Source organism: Enhydra lutris, unplaced genomic scaffold, assembly GCF_002288905.1.
Source record: "Enhydra lutris kenyoni isolate GAN:26980312 unplaced genomic scaffold, ASM228890v2 scaffoldscaffold43, whole genome shotgun sequence".
Lineage (NCBI taxonomy): Eukaryota > Metazoa > Chordata > Mammalia > Carnivora > Mustelidae > Enhydra > Enhydra lutris.
Window position 1 is genome coordinate 3,729,907 of NW_019154127.1, and position 23,150 is coordinate 3,753,056.

The 23,150-nt window shown below is 43.9% G+C and overlaps 1 protein-coding gene and 1 pseudogene across 2 annotated transcripts in view; one reads left to right on the forward strand and one right to left on the reverse strand.

The window, feature by feature from the left end:
- Window positions 1-839, reverse strand: part of LOC111155681 (PAX3 and PAX7 binding protein 1) — a 34,563-nt gene extending 33,724 nt beyond the window's left edge. For both annotated transcript variants that reach the window (XM_022515972.1, XM_022515971.1), the window contains exon 1: window positions 408-839. In XM_022515972.1, coding sequence (XP_022371680.1) covers window positions 408-756 — 349 coding nt within the window. In that variant the 5' untranslated portion in view covers window positions 757-839. The remainder of the gene's footprint in view (window positions 1-407) is intronic.
- Window positions 840-3,612: 2,773 nt separating this feature from the next.
- On the forward strand, window positions 3,613-8,255 carry LOC111155665 (annotated as a pseudogene).
- The last annotated feature ends 14,895 nt before the right edge of the window (window positions 8,256-23,150 follow it).

Here is a 23,150-nt window from a genome sequence, read left to right on the forward strand (position 1 = left end):
GTGGACACAGTGACCTGCAGAGGACTCAGACCGGACCAAGAGCAGACAGGGGATCCAACTCAAGTTCACCCTGAAACACACCCGCCAGGAAAAAAGCAGGACAGGGGACACTGAATTCCCACTTGACAAACTCAGAACGACGGATCTGAGCTCCTGGCCCTCAGAGCAGGAAATGCACAGGAGGACGGTGAGGAGGAGGCGGTTGTTAAGAAAAGGCTGGTGGTGGCGCGGAAACGCGTCCTCCGCCAGGAGCAGAAGGCCGGAGGCGGGGAAAGATGTGCAGCAGGTCGGGCGCGAAGGGGCTCTGTTCCGGGCTGCGGGGGCTGGGCGTCCAGGGAATGCAGGGACTAAAAGTGGGGGCCCAGGGTAAGGATGCTGGGGTCTGGGGTCCGAAGCGCGGCGGTTACCTTCCTCCTCGTCCTGGAAGCTGAGCAGGCTGGCGCGGGGTACCTCTTTGTTCTCTCGCGGCCTCTTGCGCGGCTTCAGCCCATTGCCGGGCTCCGTGCCGCCGGGGAAGCAGCCCCCGGCCTCAGCCCCGGAGCCCGGGGTCAGCGCGGAAGGCGGCAGCAGCCCGGGGCCCTGCAGCGACTCCCCCCCAGGGGCCCTGTCGCCGCCGCCGCCGCCAGAGCCCGGTTCTTCGCCGGTGCCCGGCGGCGGCAGCAACGGTGGCGGCTCCTGCTCCTCATCGCGCTCTCGCTCCTCCTCCTCCGAGTCATTCCGCTTGCGCACGTTCACTCGCCGGGCCTTTCGGAACATTCCCGCGGCTCGCACGGCGGTCTCACACCCGCTCCAACACCGCAGCCCCGGCGGCGGCAAGCTCGCGACGGCGCACGCGCGCACTCTGGGGCTCCAGCCGGGTCCCGTCTTCCGTCAGTCTACCGCGCACCAACGAGCGCGCATGCGCTCGCACCCTCACTATGTGGAGAGAGCTCCGTGCCTCTCGCGAGAACGTCAGTTTTTTGCGCTGTCCTCTGTCGGCGAGGAGGACTGTTGGCACGGAACTCTGGGACTCCGGTGCTATCCGACCGGTCGCAAAGAGGATCATAGAGACGGAGAGGAGAGAGTAGGCTAGGTTGGCCCGCGGTCCGCGGTGCTGCAGTGCGTCTTCCGCTCTTACGCAGAGTAGTCAGTCACGAGAGGAAACCTCCCGCCAAGGTCTGGGAGGGGCAAAGAGAGCGGGAGGAGGAGGAGAGAAAGGATGGGGAGGAGGAGGGGTTGAAAAGGAGAGGAAAGAAGAGAGGGAAGGGGTGGGGGAGCAGCCATAAAGAGAAACCAGGTTAGGTGAGTCAAAATAGGGTCCCAGGGTGGATAGTCTACCCCAAACTAAGTTGAGTTGTGCTATGGTAATAATTACTAACTCTCTTGGGTCACATTTCTTATTTCTGTATCTTTGTAGCTACAAAGCACTTTGAAAAGCATTGAATCCCATTTATGATAAATTGTTACCTGGCCTGGTGTTTTAGCCCCTTTCTCTGTTATGCGCAAAGCAAAAGTGTTTCAGCGTTTTGGGAAAGAATGCCAAGTTTGCGAGCGGTTCTGAAACATAGCTAATTTCAGAAACGAAGGGAAATTGGCTTGCATGAGTGGGACTGGTTGTGATGTATTTCAGCCTAGCGTCACAGACGTCACAGACGTCACAGTCCAAACTGGCAAGGCCCCATTCGGGTACCGGACCGTGAGGTTGAACTCACAGGCTTGCCCTTCGTATCAACAGACTTGAGGCCTTTTCCTTCACGTGCGGGCGTATATGTGAATTCGTTTTCATGTCTCAAAATTCAAAAGGTTACAAGGGGCCTTCGTATAGTGAAAAGAGCCCACCCATCCCCAGAAGCTTTCGAGTAACGCAGGAATTAAAATCCTCACGATCCCCCTGAGATACTCTATGAACATAAAAGCAAATAAGTGTATCTTTATGAATTACCTTTTTACGCATATGTAAACTGTGTTTTTAGTTTAACGTGAATTGGAGTTTGGTTCATGTCCATACATAAAGTTGGCTTTCCTTTTACCCAGCTGCCTACCGATCTATTGTTGGAATGTACCATGATTTATTAAACCAGCCCCATAAAAATTGATATTAAGGTTATTTCCCATCTTGCTATAATATTCAATGCCACAGTGAAAAGCTTTGGTCACACCTGGAGAATGAAACAGAATTGGAAGTACTAGATCCAAACGTGTGCATTTATATTTTTGCTAATTCTAAATTGCACTTTATAGAATCTATGCTTGTGGAAGCCAAGAAAAACAAGGCTGTATCTACCTCAAGTCTAGCCTTGAAATAAGTGCAGCCATCTTGGCCCCTGCAGCCATCTTAGGTCTCTGCGACGGGTAAATGACCCCTGGTTCCAGGAAGACTGACCAAAGGTTTCGAAAACAACAGGCCATACCAAAGACCAATCAGGAATAGGATAGCTTAACGGTGTAATAAATCATGCCAGAAAAACAGGAACATAGGGCCAGTAGTTGTGGCCCAATCACCTACTGCTGAGTCCACCCCTACTCTGCCTTTAGAAACTCTTACTATAATCTGGTTCGGGGTCCAAGTCCCTACTCCACTGCGTCGGGTATGCTTGAACCCAAGCTTAAGCTTGCTGAATAAACCCTCGTGTGATTGCATCGGTGTTGGCTCCTTGGTGGTCTCTCGGGTATGAAACTTGGGCACAATATTTGGAGGTTCCACCGAGATCTGAGAGACCCCCAGGACCCCGACCTGGAGGGTCCTGTGCCGGCTGGTGAGTGCACTCGTTTTCTTGTTTGCGCGCATACTTTCTGGGAGCTCCAATCTGCATTTTTACCTGTAGGAATTCCAAGCAGTATCTGGGTCGACATTGGCTTAAGCGGACGCACTCGCAGGCCACCGACCGGGGGTCTTGGAAGACATCCCTTGCCCCCACCTGGAAGACGAAGTCCTCATCTGTGAGGAGAGCTGGCTGCCGTTGCGGTCGGATCCTCCCTTAACTTACTTTCAGTTTTGTCTTCGTGGCTGCGCCGGATCATTTGTCTGTGTGAGTGTGTTCTTGTTAATTGTCATAAGTGTCTTTGTCTTGCTGTGGACTGAGGGCATGATAGAACAGACACAGACTACCCCTCTGTCTCTGATGATTGACCACTTCTCGGACGTCAGGGAGAGAGCTCATAACCTGAGCACAGACGTCTGAAAGGGAAAGTTTCAGACTTTCTGCATGTCTCAGTGGCCAGCTTTTAATGTTGGATGGCCCCGGGAGGGAACTTTTCAACTGCCTATTATCTTTGAGGTTAAGGCCGTCATCTTCAGAGAAAAACTACACGGCCACCCTGACCAAGTACCTTATACCCTGGTCTGGCAGGACATGATCGAGAATCCTCCCTCCTGGCTTAAACCTTTTCTCCCTCCCAAAGCAGGACCTACATCCAAGATCCTAGCCCTGCAGAACCCAACTCCTAAGTCTGACAAGAAAATGGAGTCCGAACCAAAGACTCCGCTTTCCCCAGTCCTTCAGGGCACTCCTACGGAGGACCTGATTCTCTCACCGCCCTACCAGGTCTCCCCCCACCCCGTCTGCCCCTCCAGCAGAAGCATCAGGGGCTGTCGAGGGAGTGCCCCTTCCCCTCCCAGTTGGAGGCGCCCCCATGCATGGGCCGGCGGCAGGGACATGTGGACGGACCCATCGGGCAGCCCCAGCCCCAAACCGGGGACCCGCCAATTCCACTGTTCTTCCTCTCCGCGCCATGGGACCCCCCGATGAAATGGGGGGACAGCCGATGTTATATTGGCCATTCTCTACTAGTGATTTATACAACTGGAGAACCCAATGTGCAAAGCTCTCCGATAACCTAAAAGATCTGATTGGTCTTTTGGATACTGTTCTTTTCACCCATCAGCCACCTGGGATGACTGCCAGCAGCTCTTACAGGTTCTCTTTACCACTGAGGAAAGAGAGCAAATCCAGGTGGAAGCCCGAAAGTCCGTTCTCGGTGACGACAGACAGCCGACTCAGAACTCCGATCTCATAAATGCAGCTTTCCCCTTGTCTCGCCCCGCTTGGGACTACAACTTGACAGAAGGTAAGGAGAAGCTCCAGGTCTACCGCCAGACTCTAATGGCAGGTCTCAAGGCTGCAGCACGCAAGCCTACCAATTTGGCTAAGGTATACGATGTAAGACGGGGTAAAGATGAGAGTCCGGTGGCCTTCCTAGAAAGGATCATAGAGGCTTTCAGACTGTACACCCCTATGAATCCAGAAGCCCCAGAAACCAGAGCTGCCATTGTTAACGGCTTTTGTTAACCAAGCCACTCCGGACATTAAAACGAAATTGCAGAGGGTAGAAAGACTAGGAGAAAAGAGCCTACAGGATCTGATAGTGGTGGCAGAATGAGTCTACAATAACAGAGAGAGCCTGGAGGAACAACAGGCTAAGATAAGTGACCGTCAGACCCGGAACCTGACTAAGATCCTACTGGCCACAGCCACGGATGACCCACATGAAAAACAGAGGGGTCTCAAGAAGTTGGCTTCAGGAGCAGGTAAGGAGGATGGCCCCTGTCGAAAACACCCCAAACTGAATAAAAACCAGTGTGCTTATTGCAAGGAGGAAGGCCACTGGGTAAAAGATTGCCCCAACAAAAGACCAAAGGCCTCCGCTACTATCTTGGAGGTCGAAGATTTAGATGACTAGGGGGGTCGGGGTTTGGCACCCCTCCCCGAGCCCAGGGTAACCCTTAAAGTGGAGGGGCAACCGATTAACTTCCTAGTAGACACCAGGGCACAGCACTCTGTCTTGCTACAACCTCAAGGGAAATTAACAAATAAGACCTCATGGGTACAGGGGGCCGCAGGCAGTAAACAATATTCATGGACTACCCGAAGAACAGTGGACCTCGGCATGGGCCAGGTATCCCACTCCTTCATGATCATTCCTGAGTGCCCCTACCCCTTGTTAGGCCAGGACTTACTCACCAAGATGGGAGCCCAAATTAGTTTCCACCCTAGAGGGACAAAGGTTCTGGGTAAAGAGGGGCACCTGATCCAGGTGCTTGTCATGAACCTCAAGAATGAATATCGTCTTCACCAAATGCCCCCAGCACCAATGACCGACATTGACCACTGGTTGCAGGAGTTTCCCCAAACGTGGGCAGAAACTGGGGGAATGGGATAGGCCCAACATTGGCCAGCGATATACATTGAACTAAAGCCAGGAGCAGAACCAGTCAGAGTCCACCAATACCCCATTCCTCTCACAGCATGGACGGGGATCACCCCACACATCCAGCGACTGCTAGACTCGGGCATACTGCGGCCTTGTCAGTCGGCATGGAACACTCCCCTGCTGCCAGTGCGAAAGCCACACTCTAATGATTATAGACCGGTCCAGGACTTGAGGGAAGTCAACTGATGGGTGATGGACACGCACCCTATGGTCCCAAACCCCTACACTCTCCTCTCCGCCTTGCCCCCAGACAAGACTTGGTATACAGTACTAGACCTAAAGGACGCCTTTTTCAGCTTGCCCTTGGCCCCAAGGAGCTAAGACATCTTTGCTTTCGAATGGGCAGACCCGGAGAAGGGCATCAATGGCCAGCTCACCTGGACTTGACTGCTGCAACGATTCAAGAATTCACCCACCATCTTTGATGAGGCACTGCACGAAGACTAAGGTGAGTTCCACGCCGAGCACCCTAATCTGACTCTGTTACAATATGTAGATGATATCCTGTTGGCAGCAGAGGACCAGGAAGCGTGCCTACAAGGCACCAAGGATTTGCTCCAAACGAGAGCAACTCTGGGATACCAGGCTTCAGCTAAAAAGGCCCAGATCTGCAGAACGGAGGTGAGCTCCCTGGGGTACAAATTGAAAGATGGACAAAGATGGTTAACAGATGCACAGAAGGAGGCCATCATGAGGATCCCGCAGCCTCGAAACATCCTCTAGGTGCGTGAATTCTTGGGGTCGGCTGGGTTCTGCCGGTTGTGGATCCCTGGTTTCACTGACATATCTAGGCCCCTTCTACGAGGCCACAAAACAAAAACAGGACTTTGTGTGGACTGAAGCCATGAACAAAGCCTTCAATGACCTTAAGCAAGCCGTGCCTTTGGCTCCGGCACTCAGGCTGCCTGATCTGAGGCACCCTTCCACCTTTATGTGGATGAAAAGGAAGGGGTGGTGAAGAGAGTCCTAATTCAATACAGAGGCCCCTGGAAGAGGCCGGTGGCCTACCTCTCAAAGAAATTAGATGCCATGGCCGCTGGATGGCCTCCATGCTTAAAAATTATTGCTGCAGTGGCCACCATGGTTAAGGATGCAGATAAGCTGGCTATGGGGCTGGAACTATACGTCACTACCCCACATGCCATTGAAGGGGTATTCAAACAACCCCCGGACCGATGGAACAGCAATACCCACTTGACCCATTACCAGGGCTTGCTTTTGAACCCTACCAGTATTTTGTTCCAGGAGCCAACAGCCCTAAACCCAGCGACACTGCTCCCTAACCCTGACTGGGAACCACCCCCCCATGACTGCCAAGAAATCCTGGCTCAGGTGCACGGAGTCAGAGCCGGTCTCCAGGACCGACCACTGCCGAACGCAGATGACACCTGGTGTAGAGACGGCAGTAGCTTTGTCTGGGAAGCCATCAGGTATGCGGGAGCAGCTGTGACCACAGAGACAGAGACTGTCTGGGCAGAACCGTTAGCAGCGGGGACATCTGCCCAACGGGCAGAGCTGGTTGCGCTAACCAGGACGCTAACAATGGGAGCAGGCAAGCGGATAAACATCTATACAGATAGCAGGTAGGCCTTTGCCACAGCCCACATCCACGGAGCCATTTATAGGGAAAGAGGGCTCTTAACAACAGAAGGAAAGACTATTTAAAACAAGGCAGAAATCCTTGAGCTCCTGAGGGCCCTCTGGCTGCCTAAGGCACTGGCCATTATCCATTGTCCAGGACACCAAAAAGCAGATACGCCAGTGGCCAGGGGAAACCAGCTGGCTGACTTAAAAGCAAAAGGGACAGCTCTTTCGGTGGACCATGTCTTAGTGACCCCACTGCCTGATCCGGGAGCACCGACTTGCCAGACAACCCCAACTACACTGAGGCAGACTTACAATGGATCAGGCGTCTGCCCATGACACAATGCCTACATGGCTGGTGGAGAGCTGCAGATCGCAGCATTAAGCCTACCAGAGGAACTGGGACGGTGAGTCCTATCCAAAATACATAAAAGTACCCACATGGGAACAAAAAAATGGAAGACTTGGTGCGACGTGCAAAGATCACCATCAAAGACTCCCAATCAAAGATCGAACAGATTGTGGCAAGCGGCCACGCATGTCAGTTAACTAATGCCACCGCCCATGGATCTAACCTGGGCACCCGGCTCCCGGGGGACCGCCTAGGAGCCTACCGGGAACTGGACTTCACTGAGATAAAATCTGGAAAATATGGATGCAGGTATTTGCTAGTGTTTGCAGATACTTTTTCAGGATGGACAGAGGCATTTCCCACCAAACATGAAACAGCGCAGACTGTGACCAAGAAACTGCTGGAAGATATCCTACCAAGGTGTGGTTTTCCTGTTAAGATTGGATCAGACAACAGACCAGGTTTCCTCTCTAAGGTAACACAGGGAGTGGCACTAGTACTTGGGGCAGATTGGAAATTACATTGTGCATATAGACCCCAAAGTTCAGGACAGGTAGAGAGGATGAACAGAACATTAAAGGAGACCTTCACTAAATTAGCCCTGGAGACTGGTGGGGACCGGGTGACTCTCTTCCCCTTCACCCTATATAGGGTACGAAACTTCCCATATAAGATGGGACTTACCCCCTACGAGATCATGTTCAGTATTCCTCCACCTATTATTCCCAATTTAAAACTTGAGGTGCTTGCTGAGTTTGATGATCACCGACTCCTTTTCTCCCTCCAAATGTTACAACGAACCCATGAACAGGTGTGGCCTAAGCTGAGGGCCGTCTACGAGACTGGGCCACCCCCAGACCCTCATCGATATCGACCGGGTGACTGGGTGTACGTCCGGAGACACCAACACCAGACACTTCAACTGCGCTGGAAGGGACCCTACACTGTGATCCTGACCACTCCCACCGCTCTCAAGGTCGACAGGATTACTCCCTGGGTCCACTACACCCACGTCTGGCCAGCTGAACCACACGCTGTTCTCAAGGACTTTGTTCCAGAATGGAAAAGTCAGCCCAACAAGGACAATCCCCTAAAGCTAAGACGGCGCCGTTCTCATTTACCCCACTAATGTTGCTTATGCTATGTCCCTCTCACACCAGGGCCAATCCCCACCAGCCACTTAACCTAACATGGCAGGTAATATGTGTTTCTACAGCAGAGGTTGTATATTCCCTTTCAAAAATTGCCCCACAACAGGCTTGGTTCCCTGACCTTACTCTTGACCTAACAAAAATACTTGGGAATACCCATCTCCACGGATTGAGAAGCCAACTGTACAAACGGCATTTTTATGTTTGCCCGGGACACCTTACAGGAAACCAGGCAAGACAGTGTGGGGGCCCCTCTCACTTTTACTGTGCCAGCTGGAGCTGTGTCTCCACTGGCGAAATTTGGTGGACGGCCCCCTACAAAGATGATTTAATTACTCTTAAAAGATACCGCACATCGCAGAGCTCTGAAACCGGTAATCTGATCACCCTAAAATTCACAGAAGCCGGCAAACTAGATACAAGATGGCAGGTAGGACTTACTTGGGGCTTAAGAATCTATGACGTAGTAAGACTTGGTTATCAGGACCCGGGTACACTATTCACCTTGAGACTCTTGGCCCAGAATTACCAGGTTAACCTAGGCCCAAACCCTGTATTAGCACCATCCAAAACTCAGATAACTCCTATCCCCCCTCTGCCACCCTCCCCAGTACCCACCATACCATCTGCATCCAATAACACCTCTAATGTAGATATGATTACTCCCGTCCCGACCCCCTTCCCACAAGATCCTCCTTCTCCTCCTTACCTTCGGGCCGTGCATTATCAATAGATTTGTCAAAGACAAATAGATTTGTCTAGATCAATAGATTTGTCAAAGACAGAGTTGGTACAGTTCAACTCATGGTACGCAGACAGCAATACCAACCACTGGACCTTGTTACTGAGACCAGCTTGGACACATGATTGGGTCCTTCCTTAGGTTTCTTCGAGAGGGGGAAATGTGGAGGCCAAGAAAAACAAGGCTGTACTCACCTCAAGTCTAGCCTCGACATAAGTGCAGCCATCTTGGCCCCGGCAGCCATCTTAGGTCTCCATGACCGGTAAATGACTCCTGGTTCCAGGAAGACTGACCAAAGTTTTCGAAGACAACAGGCCATACCAAAGACCAGTCAGGAATAGGATAGCTTAACGTCGTAATAAATCATGCCAGAAAAACAGGAACATGGGGCCAGCAGCCGTGGCCCAATCACCTACTGCCGAGTCCACCCCTACTCTGTCTTTAAAAACTCTGACTGTAATCTGGTTCGGGGTCCAAGTCCCTACTTTGCTGTGTCAGGTATGCTTGAACCCAAGCTTAAGCTTGCTGAATAAACCCTCTTGTGATTGCGTCGGTGTTGGCTCCTTGGTGGTCTCTCGGGTACGAAACTTGGGCACAACATGCTAACTTGTACTCTTACCAGCAAATATGAGAGTGCCTTTTTGTCCACACCATCCTGTCAAAATTGCACTTAAGATTTAAGTTCCAAGTTGAAGCAGAAGAGCCCAAGCCCACCAAGAATTTCTGTGTCATTCACATCTGCCTTATTTTCTCTGGTTTTCTTTGTTTGGATTTAAGATCTGCCCAGTCAGGACCCACTTTTGGAAACTGGAAAGTTGATCTAGACTAAAAGCATCCTCTGTAACATTTTATTCCAGTTAATAGAAAAAGTTAGAAACATCTCACTCCCATTCTGTTCTCATTACTCTAAGTTCTTATATTCTGGCTACTCAGCATTGATTTAAGTTCTGATTCTGACAGTGTTTCATTGGTGAAATTGAACTCCAGTTCCCATCACAGAAGATTCAAATTGTGCCTGATCAGCCTCTAGACACCTGAGCCAAGAGACAGATTTGCAGTAATATGATTAGGGTGAGAGGTAACAAACATAAGGTCCAGAGGAGAATATGTTAATATCTTGGCTTAAAATTTCAAAAAGATCTTCCACTGTAAAAATGGTGGCTGAATATGGATAGAAGGGAGGACATGTCATTTTAACATCAGCCAAGATAGGGATAAACAACGAATATATTTATAACTTTGATAGTCTACCTATTCAGATAATTAAAGGGCAAAGTCAAACACTTGAAAGTTGTTTTGCTACACAAGCAAGCCAAAATTCCTTTTATAGAGGTTATAGATCTTGTGGAAATTGAATTCCTAAAACTGAACTAGCTGCTTTGGTTGCCTGTCAGCCCATATATTATCCAAGCTGATGATTTTATAAAATGCTTTTGTGCTTTAAGTATTAAACTGACTAATTTGTTTATTGCATATAGTATGTCATTACCATTTAATATTGGAAGGTGGTTAGTGTTCTGGGAAAACAGAAACTGCTTACATAGAACTGTTACATCAGTCATTTTGTTTGAATCAGTAAGTTAGTTCAGTTCTTTTTAAAAGTCATTTTTTCCAGACAATAATTCTGATTTTTTTCCCCACTGAATTGTGAGTTTGAATGGATTAATTGACCCATAAATTCAGATAAAACAGGCAAACCAGTTTCGTTTTGTTTGCTGACTCAGTATTAGACTCTGTAGTCTAGAACAATGGTTATGAAATGCAAGTCTATGAACCTGTGAAAAGTTTTCCCTAGTCAGCTACCAAATGAGAACAGTAAATTGTCCGTGTAGAGTAGCCAGATGTCCTTTCTTGGGGGGAAAAATGTTCGTTTATTCTGCGATTGTCTTTCTCTTTCCATATTAAGATACTAAGATCGCTTTCCTTCTGTGAAACAATGATGATGTTATACGATAGTGTGTGTGTTTGTTTTTGCATTCTTTTTTGGCAAAGTAAAAAGTAAAAGCCATGAATAATCCTAAATTTTTTATTTTACCTAGAAATTTTATTATTTATTTTTTATTTTTTTAAAGCAAGGTTTATTAAGGGATAGCAAAGTGATAGTACAAAGCTCCCGAGGAGGGAGTGGACCCAAAGGAGTTGCCCTAAAATTTGTATCTGGCAGGTGAATCTCATAGTCTAGGAATCCCTAATCTAGGAATTTTTCTTTATTTTCTAAAACTATAACTCAATAATTCTACTCTGGAAAAATCATTCAATTATTTAAATATCTTTAGAGCTTGCCTTGCTGAAGGCAGTTCTGCATTATCTTAAAGTAAAATGTAAGCTTCACGGGAGAAGAGATTTGTTGTTTTGTTCACTGCTATCTTCACAGCACCTATAATGGCACCTCGTACACAACTGGTAATAAATATTTGTTGACTGAATGGTACTACACATTATCTGTTTATTTAATTAGTGATAAATATTTCATCCTATGTTGATATAAATTACATTTTCTACAGCTTACATTCCTTTATTCTCAAAACAAGATTGCAATACATTTGTTATAAATTCCTGGGTAGATGAGTTCTTTTTTTTTTTTTTTTTTTTTTTAACTTGACAGAGAGAGAGAGAGAGAGAGAGAGCGCACAAGCAGGCACACAGAGAGAGGGAGAAGCAGGCTCCCCGCTGAGCAGAGAGCCCTACACCACTCGGGGCTCAATCCCAGGACTCTCACATCATGGCCTGAGCCAGAGGCAGAGGCTTAACCCACTGAGCCACCCAGGCACCCCTGGTAGATGAGTTCTTAAAGCAGTAATAGATAGCTCCCCATTGGCCTTTAGGAAGTGCCTCCAGTAGAGAGAAAGGCGCTCTCCACCCAATGATAGCTCGAAACCAGGTTACTTAGTACTGATTGGCAAAGATGGGCACTTGGTCCAAGGTAAGCCGATCAGATTCTCCCAAGATTTTGCACTTGAAACTAAGACAATGAGTCCCTGCTTGTGGCTTAGAATTGCAATGAACTCAGGAGCCCAAGGGAAGCCATAAATTACCATGTCAATTCAAACGCTGAGAAAACTAGTCTGTAGCAGAAGAATGAAGCAGATGTGCTAAAAAGCAGAAGACAAAATAGCATGTGGGGTTCCTGGTTCTTTTCTGGCTCTTGTTCTCAATGCTTCTTGAAGCAGGACTGCACTCCTGTCTGTGGGCTCCCTGAGATGCCCCCAGAATCCTTAGAGTAAGTTTCTTTTTGGTTTTGCTGCTGTTGAGCTTGTTTTATTTTGTGGGTGCTTTAAATACTTCACGTTTCCATTAGTTAGAATCAAAGAACCCTAGGACCAAAGAATTCTAGCAAAATAAACAAAAGTTATTTTAATTCTGTAGTAATATTAATTTTATCTGTGCAATTTATACAACTTTTTTTTTTCTTTCAAGATTTAAATTAAATCCCATCACGCAATTACCCCATCCCTCCACCCACTGCCCCTCCAGCAACCCTCAGTTTGTTTCCTTTAATTAAGAGTCTCTTAGGGGTTTGCCTCCCTCTTTGTTTTCATCTTATTTTATTTTTCCTTCCCTTCCCCTATGTTCATTGGTTTTGTTTCTTGAAATCCACCTAAAGTGAAATCATATGGTTTTGTCTTTGACTTACTTCGCTTAGCCCAATACCCTCTAGTTCTGTTCACATTGTTGCAAATGGCAACATTTCATTCTTTTTGATGGCTAAGTCATATTCCATTATATACATATACCACACCTTCTCTATCCATTCATCTGTTCATGGACATCTGAGCTCTTTGCATAGTTTGGCTATTGTGGACATTGCTGCTATAAACATTGTGCTACATGTGCCCTTTCAAATCACTATGTTTGTACCTTTGGGTTAAATACCCAGTAGAACAAATCCTGGATCGTAGGATAACTCTATTTTTAACTTTTTTTTTAAGATTTTGTTTATTTATTTGACAGACAGAAATCACAAGTAGGAGGAGAGGCAGGCAGAGAGAGAGGAGGAAGCAGGTTTCCCGCTGAGCAGAGAGCCCGATGTGGGGCTGGATCCCAGGACCCTGGGATCATGACCTGAGCTGAAGGCAGAGGCTTTAACCCACTGAGCCACCCAGGCCCCCTCTATTTTTAACTTTTTAAGGAAACTTCATACTGTTTTCCAGAGTGGCTGCATCAGCTCTCATTCCCAACAGTGTAAGAGGTTTTCCCTTTCTCTGCATCCTCGCCAACACCTGTTGCTTCCTGACTTGTTAATTTTAGTCATTCTGACTTGTGTGAGGTGGTATCTCATTGTGGTTTTCATTTTTATTTCCCTGATGATAAGTGATGTTGAGCATTTTTTTCATGTGTCTGTTAGCTATTTGTATATCTTTTTTATCTCTCTCTCTTTTTTTTTTTTTTTTTTAAGAAATGTCTATTCATGTCTTCTGCCCATTTCTTGATTGGATTCTTTGGGGTTTTTTGGGTATTGAGTTTGACAAGTTCTTTATAGATTTTAGATACTAGCCCTTTATCCATTACGTCATTTGCAAATATCTTCTCCCATTCTGTAGGTTTCCTTTTAGTTTTGTTGATTGTTTCCTTTGCTGTGCAGAAGGGTTTTTTAAAAATTATTTTATTAACATATAATATATTCTTTGTACAGGTCTATGAATCATCAGGCTTATACACTGTGCAGAAGCTTTTTATCTTGATTAAGTCCCAACAATTCGTTTTTGCTTTTATTCCCCTTGCCTCCAGAGACATGTCCAGTAAGAAGTTGCTATGGCTGAGGTCAAAGAGACTCCTGCCTGTGTTCTTCTCTAGGATTTTGACAGATTCACATTTAGGTCTTTCATACATTTTTAATTCATTTTTGTGTATAGTGTAAGAAAGCGGTCCAGTTTCATAGTTCTGCCTGTGGCTGCCTAATTTTCCCAACACCATTTGTTGAAGAGACTGTCTTCCTTATTACACTGGATATTCTTCCCTGCTTTGTCAAAGATAAGCTGACCATAGAGTTGAGGGTCCATTTCTGGGCTCTGTATTGTGTTGCATTGATCTGTGTGTCTGTTTTTGTGCCAGTACTTTACTGTCTTGATGACAGGTTTGTAATACAGCTTGAAGTCTGGAATTGTGATGTCCCGAGCTTTGCTTTTCTTTTTCCACTTTACTTTGCCTATTCAGGGTCTCTTCTGGTTCCATACAAATTTTAGAATTGTTTGTTCTAGCTCTGTGAAAAATGCTGGCGGTATTTTGACAGGGATTATGCTTTTTTTTTTTTTTTAAAGTTTAGCAACTTAATAACTCTTCAGCTTTACTGTAGTTTATTAGAGAGGAGTTTTGTTTCGTTCTTTTTTTCTATTGTTAAGATATCCATATGGGTATGTTCATTGGCATTTAAGTCACAAGCAAAAGTGAAGAAAGCTCTTTATCTTGCAAGTCTGTAGTTATTGCAAGTACAGAGAAACAAGTAGTTCCATCCAGAGCATGTGAACGGGCCTATTAAAAATATTAGAAAATTTCTAAATTCTTTGCCTCAAACTCTATTGAAATATAGTCATTGTATCTACTTCCATAAGATTATCTTTTCTATCAAACCGTTATTAATGATAGAATCCAGATTTAAGAGATTCAGTCTTTTAAAAGTTAATTTTTTTTTTTTTTTTTGCCACATTAGAATTTTCAGGAGAGAGACACTCAACTTTAAAGAATGTTTTGGCAATTCAACTGTAATGGCTATTCCTTCATTTTCTGAAATGACAGTTTCTTCAACAAAAAGAAAGTGAAATTTCTTCTCATCCAAATTTAGAGTGTCATGAAGGTAAACAATATTTTATTTTCTTACATGAAAATATTGGGCTTGTTCAGTATTTTAAAAATGCATCTGCTATTTAGACCAGGTAATTCTATTATTATCCATTTATTCAATGAAACTTATTGAGCATCTGCTATGTTCTAGGCATCGTGTGAGGCAATAGAAACATAATAAACAAGACAGATGTGTTCTTTCTCTTCCAGACCTATAGTCAGGTGCTGGAGACATAATAAACAAGTAAATAAACATTGATTGCTAATTACCATTAATTTATAAGGAAATCAATAGGGTACTACTACATCTAAGAAGCACAAATGTAAAATCATAGAAATTTTAATTTGATTCATTTCTTCCCATGTGCCAATGACCATTTAAAAATCCTTATCTTCACTAAATACATAAGAATTTCTAGGACTGAAGCAGAACACTTTAAGATGATTACAGTTACTACCTCCTGGATGACTCCTTGAGTAAACTTTTCTTAAAATATTTTTTAAAAGATTTTATTTATTTATTTGTCAGAGAGAGAGAGAGCACAAGCAGGCAAAGCGGCAGGCAGAGGCAGAGAGAGAAGCAGGCTCCCCCCTGAGCAAGGAGCCCGATGTGGGACTTGATCCCAAGACCCTGGGATCATGACCTGAGCCGAAGGCAACGGCTTAACCGGCTGAGCCACCCAGATGTCCCTAAAATATTTCATATAAAATGAGGAACAGTTGAAATCATTTTATCCAGTTCAGTATTTTATATTTCTTTTTAAAAAAGTAATTTCTATACCCAATATGGGGTCACACTCACCACCCCAAGATCCTCTGACTGGGCCAACCAGGGATCTCCATATTTTATTTACATTTCTAGTGTTACTCTTTAAAAGAGTGTAATTTGCAGTCATACAGATAAGATATTTATATTACATCCATAGTGGATGCTTTATGAATGATTCTAAGAACTTTATTACCAATACAAAAGCAAAAATAGCAATGCAGCCTCTCTGAAAGAACTCATTTGTTTTAGCTTAATACCATTCATACATTTCTGTGGGTCCTACTTGAGGAAAAAATGAGAAGAAGATACATTATTAAAAACAACAGAGTTATAAGTATCTCCTCTAGGTATAAAAGACAATGTTTCTTTCTTCTGTGTTACTGAGTGTTACTAGAGGGCAGCAAGGTGTATAAGAAACACAGTAACTTCCTAATACAGTTACATAGAGAAGAACCAAATCAAGCTTCCAATTCCTTAAAAATTAAGTGGACTTTTATTCTAAATATTTATTTATTTATTTATTTATTTATGCAGAGAGTGGTAGGGAGGGGCAGAGGGAAAGAAAATCCCAAGCAGACACCATGCTGAGCACAGAACCTGATGCTGGGCTGGATCTCAAGAACCTGAGATCATGACCCAAATTGAAACCAGGAGTCAGACGCCTAAGTGACTGTGCCACCCAGGCTCTCAATTAAGTGGGCTTTTAAAAGTAACCTTTCTCGGGTGGCTCAGTGGGTTAAGGCCTCTGCTTTCGGCTCAGGTCATGATCCCAGGGTCCTGGGATAGAGCCCACGTCAGGCTCTCTGCTCCGCGGAGAGCCTGCTTCCTCCTCTCTCTCCCTGCCTGCCTCTCTTGCCTACTTCTGATCTCTGTCTGTCAAATAAATAAAGTCTTAAAAAAAAATAAAAATAAAAAAACAAAAGTAGGGGCACCTGTGTGGCTCAGTGGGTTAAAGCCTCTGCCTTCGGCTCAGGTCATGATCTCAGAGTCCTGGGATTGAGCCCCGCATCGGGCTCTCTGCTCGGCAGGGAGCCTGCTTCCTCCTCTCTCTCTGCCTGCCTCTCTGCCTACTTGTGATCTCTGTCTGTCAAATAAATAAATAAAATCTTAAAAAAAAAATTAAAAACAACAACAACAACAACAACAACAAAAACCCAAAAGTAAACCTTTCTCTAGGGGTGCCTGGGTGGCTCAGTGGGTTAAAGCCTCTGCCTTCAGCTCAGGTCATGATCTCAAGGTCCTGGGATGGAGCCCCACATCAGGTTCTCTGCTCAGCGGGGAGCCTGCTCCCCCTGCCCTCCCCCCCACCGCCCGCCTGCCTCTCTTCCTGTTTGTGATCTCTGTCTGTCAAATAAATAAATAAATAAAATCTTTAAAAAAAAAACACCTTTCTCTAATTATAAAAGTACTACCTGTCTATTAGAAATTCAGGAAATGCAGAACAAAAGAAAGAAAATAATCACTTACAGTCTAAACGCTTAATTTTTGAAGCGTTTCCTTCCAGAATTGTTTTATGAACATTCATTCATTCATTCTTAGTGGCTTCATCATTCCAGTACATAATCTGCTTGGAGTTAGTTCTCTACTTCTCTCACCTTTAATAATCATATCCACTACTCTACTTTGGCTTGCTACCATGATTGCACCTTGGACCTTCTCCAAGTCACTGGAGAGTTACTGGGTGTCTTCTAGGAACTGTATCACTTCTGTCCTTCCAGTTGGCTTACTCTACCTCCAGTCCAATGAACCCATCACTGTTCACTGCCCGTTCTCTTCCTTCTGCCTTTGTTTCCCTCCTTTTCCACGTTGGATTTCCTGGGGTAAGATTACAGTCAGCCCCTTGCCGCAACTTCAACTCTCTTCCTTCCTCTTCCTTTGTTATACTCACCCACCATAAAACTCTAACCATAGTTGAGGCAAACCTTTCTGTATCTGTTCCTGGCTATCTAACATCCCTGACACTGTTTTAAAAATGGATGGCAGACATCAAAGGGACACTAAAAACATATTTTCTCTGTAATACATTGTTATAATATGCCTTTCTGAATCAGACAATGAGGTAGCCAAGTCATATGTAAAGGTATATGAGATTTTAATAATAAAATCAGTGAACTCAAATGTATAAACTGATAGAATTATGTACTCTCCAGAGACTATTTAATCATCCATTTTATTTATGAAACATTTATAAATAGCAATCATTAACCTGGCTACAATTAAAAGAAAAAAGACAACCTGAACAAATTCTTCCAGTTAGAGATTTTATCGGGCACATTCTCCAACCAGAGAGAAGTTATACGACAAACCAAATTCAAAAGATAAGCAACCCTTCCTAATTTAAATACTTTAAAATCCTTGACTACTTGGGAATTAATGAGCAGCCACCTAAATCTCTGAATCAAAGAAGAAATAAAATATGATATGTTATCTAAAACCTCTAAAAATTAATAAAAATGCTGATAGTTGTATATAAAAATATATGATGCACAGTTGTTAAGGTGTACTCAGGAAATAGTGTATAATTTCAAGCCATTTGTAACTGCAAAAGTTGTGATAGGAAGAAATCATCCAACCTCAGAAATGACAAAAATAAAACAAAACCCTAGGGGCACCTGGGTGCCTCAGTTGGTTAAGCAACTACCTTCAGCTCAGGTCATGATCCTGGAGTCTCGGGATCAAATCCCGCATCTGGCTCCCTGCTCAGTGGGGATTCTGCTTCTCCCTCTGACTCTCCACTTCTGGTGCTTTCTCTCTCTCTCTCTCTCATTCTCTCTCTCTCAAATAAATAAAATCTTAAAAAACAAAAACAAAAACCAAAAACCAAAAAACCCTAGCAAAACAATTCAAAGAAGATGGGGAGTAGGAATAATCAGAGAGAAAACTGTAATCAATAAATTAGAAAACAATAAAAACCAAGATGTAGGAATTATAAAGAAATTATAAAGAAAAACCCATGCCTGATTTTATTTTTATTTTTATTTTTTTTGCATTAATTTACTTTATTTTTCATAATTTTTTATTATATTAGTCACCATATAGTACATCATTAGTTTTTGATGTAGTGTTCCATGATTCATTGTTTGCGTATAACATCTGGTGCTCCAGGCAATACATGCCCTCCTTAATATGCATCACTGGGCTCACCCATCCCCCCACTCCGCTCCCCTCTAAAACTCTCAGTTTGATTCCTGGAGTCCATAGTCTCTCATGATTCATCTCCCCCTCTGATTGCCCCCCCTTCATTGTTCCCTTCCTTCTCCTAATGTCCTCCATGTTATTCCTTATGTTCCACAAATAAGTGAAACCATATGATGATTGTCTTTCTCTGTTTGACTTACTTCACTCAGCATAATCTCCTCCAGTTCCAACCATGTCGATGCAAATATTGGGTATTCATCTTCTCTGATGGCTGAGTAATAGCCCATTGTATATATGGATCTATAGTCAACTAATCTTCAACAAAGCAGGAAAAAATATTCAATGGAAAAAAGACAGTCTCTTCAATAAATGGTGCTGGGAAAATTGGACAGCTATATACAGAAGGATGAAACTCCACCATTGTCTTACACCATACACAAAGATAAACTCAAAATGGATGAAAAACCTCAATGTGAGACAGGAATCCATCAAAATCCTAGAGGAGAATGTAGGCAGTAACCGCTTCTTCAACATCGGCCACAGAAACTTCTTTCAAAACAGATCTCCAAAGGCAGGGAAACAAAAGAGAAAATGAACTTTTGAGACTTCATCAAGATTAAAAGCTTTTGCACAGCAAAGAAAACAGTAAACAAAACAAAGAGACAACTCACAGAATGGGAAAAGATATTTGCAAATGACACTAAAGATAAAGGGATGGTATCCAAGATCTATAAAGAACTTCTCAAATTCAACACCCAAAAACCAAAAAATCCAATCAGGAAATGGGCAGAAGACATGAACAGACACTTCTCCAAAGAAGACATACAAATGGCTAACAGACACATAAAAAAGTGTTCAACATCATTAGCCATCAGGGAAATTCAAACTAAAACCACATTGAGATACCACCTTACACCAGTTAGAATGGCAAAAATTGACAAGACAAGAAACAACAAATGTTGGAGAGGTTGTGGAGAAAGGGGAACCCTCTTACACTGTTGATGGGAATGCAAGTTGATACAGCCACTTTGGAAAACAGTGTGGATATTCCTCAAAAAGTTAAAAATAGAGCTACACTATGACTCAGCAATTGTACTACTGGGTATTTACCCCAAAGATACAGATGTAGTGAAAAGAAGTGCCCTATGCACCCCAGTGTTCATAGCAGCAATGTCCACAATAGCCAAACTGTGGAAGGAGCCTAGATGCCCTTCAAGAGATGAATGGATAAAGAAGATGTGGTCAAGATATCCAAGCCTGAAACCAGAGATAAGGAAGAGCCAAATTAATTATGAGAAAATGTTATATGGAACCCAACAATAAGACATAGGAAATTCTACAGAAAATGTATTTTCTAGCAAAATACGTGTTTCGCAAAACTGGCTTAAGAAGACCCTGGTGGCTCTTAACAAACCAATAAGCAAGAAGAAGCAGGAAAGATATTAAAGAGGTAAATAGAGTTTTTGTTAAAGATCTAGGAATGATCACAGAGTTGTTAGCAGTCTTTTTTCCCTTCACCACAATGAAACCATGACAAAGGAGATGAAAGAGCCTTCTGCATGTGAGGGATTCAATACATTTATCCAGTACTTTTAATCTGTGTCCTTGGTAATTTCCTCTCCCATACCATGAGACTAGTGCATCACCTCTCCTCAAAGCCCTTCATGTGTCCCCAACTAATAACTACATAACTCTTTGCTGAAAAGTTCAGCTCTTCACTCATGCTCATGTAAATCAAAAAAGAATCCTTCTTCCTATCTAAGATTAATCTATCAAGGTGTGCACTGTATTCTCTTTCTTTAAGGACTTCACTCTATTGGTCATCCCCTCTGTCTTCTGCTTCCTGTCAGCACACACGTCTACTTTAGTAAGTTCCATCCTAGAACTTCCTTGGACATCTGGCTCCAGCTCCTTTCCTCTGGTCTCCTTCACAGCTGAACTTCATGCATTTGTCTCTACTCACTGCCAGCACATCTTCATCTCCCATTCATTCCTCAAACCTCTCCAGTCTGACTTCTGTCTCCATGACTCTGCTAACACTCCCCTTTTAAGGCCACTGAATGACTTACCTCTTGCAAATCCAGAGGATGCTTCTATGTTCATTGTATATGACCTATCAACAACCTTCAAACTAACTGACCCCACTCTCCTACTTGAAACACTGTCCTCTCAGTGGTATGCTGGAGCTGACTCATGTGGACTTACAAGAGCTCATTATACAATCTCTTCTCAACTTCATCTTCAGTGATGTCACATTGTAGCTTGAAACTGGCCAAGGTAGGAGTATTTACACCATGGAAATCAGCAAATGCCTCAAATCAAATCTCTTCTTCCTGGAGAGCTAGGTATCAAACATTTAGCAGATTATCACTGCTTCAGAAACACCAAAGCCCATGTTATCTCCTCTTTCACTAACCTTGCCAGCCCTTTAGGGGAGCTCCTGTAAGTAATCACTAAGTATTCAAGTGCTTTGTTGTTTGATCCTGGATCAATTTTTAAAAGTCTCTTGTTAGATGATTAAATTAAACCCTATGGCTTTAATTTTTATCATGATAAGGATGACCTCAGGCCTGTGACCAATATGGACCAGGCAGTTGAATTGAATTGAATGAGGTAAATTGAAGTTGAATTCAACTAAGTGACAAAGAAGTAGTCTCCTTTTGAGAAACTATTCCTGGCTTTCCCAAAGCCCAAATAGACTCTTGAATGCTTAACCATGGGAAATCAAGTGACCATGTGATCTAGCTGCCCTGATGAACTAAAGTTATCTGTTCTCCTAAAACATAAAGTTGGGCATGCAAAACAGCCCTCTAGATTTTAGTGCAAGTAGTACCTATGGGGTTGGATGCTGGTGGGTCTTGAAGACACATCTCCCTGTGCTTTGTCTCTTTTACTCTTGATGCATTGCTACCTGTTCTTGGAAGCATACCTATGGCCTCTTGAGGTATTCTCGATGATCAACTGGTTAAGGAAGAAAAAAATTCAAGTCTAGTTTACATATGGTTCTATATGATGTGTGGCACTGCCTACAGTGGGCTTTGTAGTACTATAGCCCCAGTCAGGAGTGGACATGGAGGAAGCCATGAAGGGGAATCCTCCCAGTTCATCCAGGTGCCTGCTTTGCTGGGGGAAAAGCATGGCTAGAAGAACAGATCTATTCTGACTCATCATATAGTCACTAAAGGTTTGGCTTAATTTCCACTTTTTAGCTGGGGTGCCTCAAGAGAATTAGACTTGATGTCCTAAAGGCATCCATTTTATGTAATAAATTAGCTTATCTTTTATTTCGTTGTTGTTCTTATGCATCTAGAAGTAACTTATCTTGTATGCATCTAGGTATGTTCCATCTTAGGAGAATTAAGAAATCATTTCCTATATAGTTTAATTTTCTTGCAGAGGCCAGAACAAGAAAGGCTGGGGTGAATGGTCAGGAACTTGGAAGGAATTAGACAAGGTGATGTGGGCACAAGTGATATGAATAGACTCAGAATAAGGATAAGTAGGGAGATACTTGTGTCTATGTAAATACTGCAAAGTCCCCTCACCAAAAAGAGTGCTCTCAATAATCGGGTGGATCAGATGACTCATTCTATGGATACCAGTCTACCTCTTTCTCTAGGTACTCCAGTGCTTACCAGTGGCCTTCTGAACGAAGTAGCCATGGGGACAAGGATGAAGGTTTTGCATGGATTCATCAACGTGGACTTCCTCTCATCAAAACAGATATCTTTAGGGCCCAACCTGTCAACAGCTGAGTCCAATGTTGATCCCCCAATATGAAACATTCCCTGGCAGGACCAGCCATTGTTATTATTCTAGACCCTCCCCATCATTAAGGGGAAGCAATTTGTCCTCACTGGAGAAATGAGATGCTTATTCTATGAACTTTTCCCCCTATCTGTCATGGTTAATTTTGTGTGTCATCTTGATTAGGCTAAGGGATGCCCAGATTGCTGGTAAAACATTATTTCTGGGTGTGTCTGTGAGGGTGTCTCCCAAAGAGATAAGATCACCCTTGCCAGTGTGGGTGGGCATCATCCAATCTGTTGAGGGCCTGAATAGAACAAAAAGAAGGGGGAAAAGATGATGCACTCTCTGCTTGAACTGGGACATCCATTTTCTCCTGCCTTTTGTAGCTGTTGTTTTTCTCCAGTCCAGAGTCCAGTAAAGATTGTGTATTACATTCAGTTGTCATAGCTGGTAATTCTCCTTTATTCTAGAACAGCGCCATTATTCTCTTGCCTTTTTTTTTTTTTTTTTTTTTTTTTTTTAGTTTTCATGACATTGATATTTTTAGATTCCAGCCCAGCTTTTTGAGTTTTATCCCCCATTTTTATTTTTGCAGACTGTGCCTTAATTTGGATTTGAATTAGATGTAGACTTAACAGTTTTAACAAGAATATTACAGAGGTAATGTGCCTTCTCACTGTATTCTTTCTTGTGATA